This window comes from Mesocricetus auratus, unplaced genomic scaffold (assembly GCF_017639785.1).
Source record: "Mesocricetus auratus isolate SY011 unplaced genomic scaffold, BCM_Maur_2.0 Super-Scaffold_4256, whole genome shotgun sequence".
Classification (NCBI taxonomy): Eukaryota; Metazoa; Chordata; class Mammalia; order Rodentia; family Cricetidae; genus Mesocricetus; species Mesocricetus auratus.
Genome location: NW_024429182.1, coordinates 7,682,132 through 7,689,354, shown reverse-complemented (window position 1 = coordinate 7,689,354; position 7,223 = coordinate 7,682,132). Strand labels below are relative to the sequence as shown.

Here is a 7,223-nt window from a genome sequence, read left to right as displayed (position 1 = left end):
TCAGTCTCGGGAACTGAGAGCCCCGAGCTGGGGACTCAGGGGTTCTTTTATAGCAAAAAGCGCAGTACAGAAGCGAGAAGCCTAGTTACAGGACCCTGATTGGGTAATTTAAATGAGGCGGGGGCTCAGAACGAGGTTTCTCTCATCTGGACAGAGAGGCAATTAAGGTTTCTCTCATCTGGACAGAGAGGCAATTAAGGTTTCTCTCAGAACCAATTCTCGGCCTTGGCCCTATCTGAAGAACAAAGGTTTCTGTGCCTGCCCAATCTTTCTGGGCTGGCTGTGCAGACCATAGACACCTGGGCCCCTATCTGGACAGAGATAGTAGTGACTATGCAGCTGTAAAGACCTTGAGCTGAGCTTCCTTCTGATCGAAAAAATGACTATTCGGCTGATCTGTGGGGGAAAGGAATTTTCCATAGGCCTCAGCCACCGGTGCTGGGCCGGGGTCTTTCAGAACAACCTCCCGAGGAGGACATGGAACACAAAACCTTCACGGTTTCCTAGCGGTCAGGAGCCTGAGAACCGGCAGGAGGCGCTCTAGGGTCATAAAGAGGATAATGGAGCGCTGCGGCGGAGATTCCGAGCCCGGAACCCCCGGGCGTCACAATGAGAGATTCGCATTCAAGGCCGGCGCGAGCCCGGCGGGGGCGGGCGACCGCGTGACCCCTGGCGCGAGCGGCGATTGGCTCCGCCCGGCTCCCGCTAGGCTTTGGCGCCGAGCAGGCCCCGCCCCCCCCTCCGCGGGCGCGACCACAGTCCGGGCTTCTCGGGGCCGCGCTCCCCGCCGCTCCTCCGCAACCGGCGCCGCAAAAACTGACTGATCGAGCGAGGGCCGCCGGGGAGGGGGGCCGCGCGGGGGGGTCGTCTCCCCGACGCGACGGAGCGGGGCCGGCCCCGAGTGTTCCCCACGCCCTCCCCCCCGCGATCTGCGTGATCCCGGAGTGGTTCCGCCCGGCGCGCGGGCTCCGCCTCCGCGGCGGCCGCCATCTTGCTGGGCCACAGGGGAGCGAGCGGGAGCGAGCGGAGCCCGGCGGGAGGGGCTCGCCTGCGCCTCTGCCTCTCTCTCTCTCTGTCTGCCGACCCCGCCGCCGCCGTCCTGAGGCGAAGCGTCTCCCTGCCGAGGGCCCGGAGCCATGTACATCAAGCAGGTAGGGGCTGACATCCCCGCGGGAGGGTCGGAGCCGGCCGGGCGTGGGGGCGGGGAGGGCGGGAGGAGGCCGGGCCGAGAGGCCGGGGCAGCCGGGGCCTCCCGTGAGGCCGCGCGCAGGTCTGCCCGGGGCCGGGGCGGGCCGCGTCCGTGTGCGGGCGCCGAGGTGCGGGCGGGCGGGCACCGGGGCTGCAGGCTGTCGCCGCCCGGCCTGGGCTGGCTTTCCCCGTGAAGGGCGGACCCTGGCTGCGGAACGTGTGGCGCCCGTTCCCTCGGTTGTTTACACTTCTGTCAGAGCGGTCTTCCCGCGCCGGGGCGCACCGCAGTCAGGGGCCGTGCGCACACGGCCGGAGGAGGCTGTCTGCTGTTGGACGTGTGGGGCTCCCCGCTCACACACACACACACACACACACACACAGACACGCATGCACACACGCACGCACACAGACACGCACACAGACACGCACGTCCCGACCTCTCTGGGCTGGGAGTAAGCACGCGGGGACCGGCCTGCGTGCTCGCTGTCTGCACCCCGCTGTCTGCAGGGTTGGCGGTGGCAGCCCCCGCACGCGCGCGCGCACGCACCTCTGAATGCTGAGGTCGTGTCTCCCGCCCTCACGCAGCCCTGCACCCGCGGAGGCTGCGGAGCATCCGGAGGGCTCGGGCGTGCATGCTCCAAAGCGAGATGAGATGTCTCCGTCCTGCGGTCAAGGAGAAAAGCGAGGGACGGAAAGGAAGGAGTGTGGCCATAGGCGTTCTTCCTGCGTGTGTGTGTGTGTGTGTGTGTGTGTATGGGTGTGCGCGCGTCCTCGTTCTGAAGGGTGTCTCCTCTCTCTCAGGTGATTATCCAGGGCTTCCGGAGTTACCGAGATCAAACGATTGTAGATCCCTTCAGCTCAAAGCATAATGTTATTGGTAAGTGTTCCTGGTTAAAGGTGTCAGGGTTAGCACTGATGCAGGTGAGTGCGCTCTGGCTTTATGCAAAGGAGACAGGAATTGTCTCGGAAGTTAAGTGTTTCTCTATGAAATTTCTCTTCTCTGTACCGATGGATCGCTTGTTTCCTAAAAATAAAGTGTTGAGGCAACTCAGTCGGGGGGAATCATTCGGTGGGGGCTGGTGTAGGCTTAGTAGTACAAGTGCTTTCCTAGCATGTGGGTGGGAGGGTGTTGACTGTATTATTATTGAGAGCGTTTCATGTCTGAGGGTTTTTTTTTAGCAGCTTTAAGTTACGATGACTGAGTGTTAGACATTTGACCTGTTTTGTTCTTGTTCAAGAAAGAAGGCTTATTCACAAATTGTCCTGTCATTTTCCCTTGCCAATTTCCTTGTGAATGTGAGTTGTCATGATAGACAGTAGATATCACGCCTGTCTCATAAGGCTGTAGAAAGAGTGAGAGGAGGTATATGGTTGCTGTCATTAGCGGTGCTTGGCTGAGACTTTTTGTTTAAAGTCCCCGTTTTGCTGTGAGAGGTGACAAAAGCACATTCTGCTGAATTTTTAAAGGATGGATGAAACTAGTGCTTTTAGACATCAGACATCAGGTTGTAGTGTTGACAGTTTCAGACATCAGACATCAGATTGTAGTGTTGACAGTTTTAGACATCAGACATCAGATTGTAGTGTTGACAGTTTTGCAGTACAGTCTCCTTGTTGTGGTTTGCTAGGGCAGCTATGAGAAAGCATGCTAGATTGGTGGCTTAGACACTTGAGAGGATAGGAGTCTGGGTTTGTGGTAGCAGCCTGATTGAGTTCTGAGGGGGCCTCATTTCTGCCCACTTGACAGCAAACACCTTCCCAGGGTTCCCACCCTCAGGACCTTATGTGTCCTTGTCCATCACCTAATCCAGTACACGGGATAGGTGAGGCTTGCGTGCAGAATCAGTCGAGGGGAAATGATGAATGCCAGTGTTCATAGGAGGTGTTTAGACAGTCAGTTAGCATAAAACACTAAAGGAAAGCCAGGTGTGGTTTTAGGATAAGGTTCCATGGCAGGGAGGGTGACCAAGGCAGAGGGACAAACAGCCAGGCAGACAGCTCAAGTGAGAAGCTGTATTAGAAAGGGGGGAAGGAAAGAGAAAAGAGGTTAGGAGACAGAGAGGACAGAAGAGGGAGCAGGAAAAGTCCTGTCTGCCCCAGGGGAACAGCAGGAAAGAGGGAAAGAGTGGAAAGAGAGAGTAAGTGGACTTTGGAGGTCTTTCTTTTGAAGGGGTCCTTTGCATCTGTTCTGACCAGGGTACTGCCTGAGTGCATTCTGCCCGGTGACAGGGCAGGCCAGCATAATGCCTGAGTCCTTACATGTGGTTGCTTAGTTTCAGCTACTTGGGAGGCTAAAGTAAGAGGGTTGCTTGAGTTTAGGTATTCAAGACCAGCCCAGTCAATAAATATAGCAGGAGATTGACATTAAATGAATAAAAGCAAAAATCAAGACTAGGCTTTTTTTGCCCTTGGTACCTGAGCTGCAACCCTGCATGGGAATGGAGAAAACTACTCTGTTTAGCTACACAGAGTGTTAATTGAGTTAATATGTTTTGTGGAAGTGCGAGATTGTACTAACATTTTGAGGATCTTTCTGTTTGCTAGTCTGAAAATATTTAGAAATGGAGAAGCCGTGTGGTGGTGGCGCATGCCTTTAATCCCAGCACTCAGGAGGCAGAGGCAGGCGGATCTCTGTGAGTTCGAGGCCGGGCTGGTCGACAGTCTCAATGCAGAGAAACCCTGTCTCGTGAAAAAAAAAAAAGAAATGGAGAAGAAACATTACTAGATTTTGCATTATCTCTTTTGCTTCTAAGCTGAAAAATACCTTAAAGTTTCAGTTGTATGGTTTTGTAAGTGATCTGTGAGATATCTATCCTTAGCTAGAATATTGTATCTAAAGTCTGTTAAATGTCTTTCTTTCAGTTGCTATCAGGCTTTGCTTAAAACATTCGTTTCTTTTGAGAGTAAAGAATTCTTTATAATGTTTTAACTTATAGTTGCTTTATTGGTACTTTTTTAATTAAAGAGATACTTTAATGTGAGAAAAATAAAAAATTATTATGTTTAAAATAATGAGCTGGAGAGATGCGTCAGCAGTTAAGCTCACTTACAGAGACCACGTTTGGGTCCTAGCACCCAAATGGTGGTTCACAGCCATCTTTAACTCCAGTTTGAGTGCCTTCTGACTTCTAAGTACTCAAAAGCATAAGATGAAATAAGTAAATCTAAAAAAATCTAATAAGAGATTCTACTTTTGTTTAATGATTTTGATCCTAAGGAAAAAACCAAAAATTTGAAAGCAACTGTCTCTTGTGCTGTTTGAATCTGTGATAGCCCAAATACCATTTACTTTGTATCTCCTGTCTCTAATCTTCACATCTAACCAAATGTAGCCATTGAAGATTAATTAGAAGGAAAAAAATTGCCCTTCTTAGCCTGTGCAAACCAAACACTTCTTTCCTGTTACTGTTGCCTAAAACAATATAGCATGACATTTACTTATTTATTTATCTGTCTATTTGTTTTGGTTTTTCCAGGCAGGGTTTCTCAGTAGCTATGGAGCCAGTCCTGGAATTGGCGCTATAGACCAGGCTGGCCTCAAACTCAAAGAGATCCACCTGCCTCTGCCTCCCAAGTGCTGGGATTAAAGGTGTGCGCCACCACTACCCAGCAAGGATTCGGTTTTTAATCTCTTACTTAACCATAGCATTGGATGTTATAAATAATCCAGAGAGAATCTTTGTGTTTGTATGTACATGTTATACCATTTTATTGAAGGGATTTGAGCATCCTCAGATTTTGGTATCCATGACTGGAGAGGAGAACTCTCTTAGAATCAATCCCCTATGGAATTATGGATGATTTGTATATACTTTTTAGGGTTGTCTGTCCGTCGTCTGCCCCCCCCCCCCCCGCGCCTTGTAATAAGAAGTACCCGTTAATATAGGATATTATGAGAAATCATGAAAGCTAAGAGAAATTAAATTGTAATTCCATATAAAGATTATTGTTCTCTCCCTGTCCCTTTTAAAATTAAATTTCACTCACTCACTCACTCACTCACTCACTCACTCACTCACTCACTCACACACTCACTCAGAGACAGGGCTTCACTATATAGCACAAGCTTGCCCTTAAATTTTGATCCTCTTGTCTGAGCCTCCCATGTGCTAGGATTACAGGGATATACCATGTTCAGTTTCATAATCATTCATAAGGAAAACAGGGCTGGAGTGATGGCTCAATTGTTAGGAGCATTTGATGGAATATTCCAGAGGACCTGAATTGGGTTCCCAACCTCCACATCAGGAGGCTAACAACTACCTGTAATCCAGCATCAGAGGATCCAGTGTACTCTTTTGGCTTCCATGCACACACACACACACACACACACACACACACACACACACACTAGATACACATAAAAATCTGTTAAAAATGAGAAAAATGTGTGTTAATCCTGATATTTTCCTGAAAGACAGAATAGGCAGGTTTTAATGGAAGGTGCAGACTAAGATGATATGGACATCACTCTTTGTCTTTGATGTATTTTATGTCTTTTCTGTTGCTGTGATAATACTATGACCAAGGCAGGAAAGAGTTTATTTGGGTTACACAGTTTCAGAGAAGTCTGACCATCATGGCGAGAAGCATGGCTCAGGCAGGCCGTGTCTCAGGAAAAGTAGCTGAATTTTCACCTTGATACACAGGCTTGAGGCAGAGTTCAGTGGGAATGGCACTGTGGGCTTTTAAAACCTTAAAGTCTGTTCCAAGTGAAACACCTCCTCCAAAAAGGCCACATCTCCCAATCCTTCCCAAACAGTTCCACCTACTGGAGACCATTCTCATACAAACTACCACAGTGTGTATGGTTGCTCTGCTTGCGTTTGTGTGAGTCTACTATGTTCATGCTTTGTGCCTGCAAAGTCAGAAATTCCCTCCAAGTGGAGTTAAGACATGGTTGTGAACCACCATGTGGGAGCCAAGAAGTGAATCCAGGGCCTCTGTAATCGTAATAACAAGTGCTCCTAACAACCCCCATCTCTCCTGCCCCCGCTCTCAGTTTTTTAAGACACATTTGGTTTGTTGTCATGCTAGATAATTTCCAGATTTCTAGACCTGCCGTGCTTTGGAAAGGTCAGAAGAGAAGGCTGGAAAGGGATTTGTCTGCTTATGGCTGCCATTCATTGGTCATAGTTACTACCTAAGACAATTATTATGCATTGTTCTGGAATACACTAAATGAAATACTCTGTGACTGTCTCGGTTTCTATCCTGACCTTAACTTGATGCCTCTAATGTCAAGAAATTACAGAAATCCGTGACCTGCTAAAAACTGCCTCATGCTTTTGGAATGTTTTGCTCTGGGTACAAAACTCTGAAGTAGTTGTGGAGTTAGTTACAGCTTCCTGTAGTTATTCATAGGCCTGCCTTGACTGTATCTCCAAAATAGACTGAAATACCTATGGGTTGTTTCCCAAGGTACTGATTGGAAAACAGGCATGTAAATCGGGGAGTCTATAGAAACTGTCTACCTTAGGGTTCCATTAAGTGTGTAGACTCATTTAAGCTTTTATTAAATAAAAGCAGTTCCTCTTTTAACATGCTGGCAGTCTGCTGTTTTTTCATCTAGAATGTTAGCTTTAGGCACGTTTTCTCACTTTGTATCCCTGGCTGCCTAAAAGTCCCTCTGTGGATCAGGTTGGCCTAAAATTTGGCTGTAGTCCTGCTTCTGCCTTCTAAGTGTTAAGACTATAGATGCGTACCACCACACCTATCTAGAATAATTTTATTTTCCAGATAGAGTCTTGTGTAGCCAAGTCTGGCATCAAACTCAAGATTCTGCTGCCTCAGTGCTGGAGACTAGGCCAGTCTGTAACTTGCTGCAATCCTCCTTTCTCTGCCTTCTGAATACTGGAATTACAGGCATGTGCCACTATGCCTAGCTCAGAATAGATCTCGAATGTCTTTCCTTAGTAAATGCCTAGCATCCCTTAAGATTTTAGTGTTTTACTATATGGATAGGAGTAATTTTTTCCAGTTATTAATGAATTGTGATTTACTTTTTTTTTTTTTTTTTTTTTTTTTTTTTGGTT

The 7,223-nt window shown here is 48.4% G+C and overlaps 1 protein-coding gene across 1 annotated transcript in view; it reads left to right on the top strand.

The window, feature by feature from the left end:
• The first annotated feature begins 961 nt into the window (after window positions 1-961).
• The window catches only part of Smc3 (structural maintenance of chromosomes 3), a 44,112-nt gene continuing 37,850 nt past the window's right edge, over window positions 962-7,223 (top strand). The window contains exons 1-2 of the mRNA XM_005063461.4: window positions 962-1,151; window positions 1,990-2,065. Coding sequence (XP_005063518.1) covers window positions 1,137-1,151; window positions 1,990-2,065 — 91 coding nt within the window. The 5' untranslated portion in view covers window positions 962-1,136. The remainder of the gene's footprint in view (window positions 1,152-1,989; window positions 2,066-7,223) is intronic.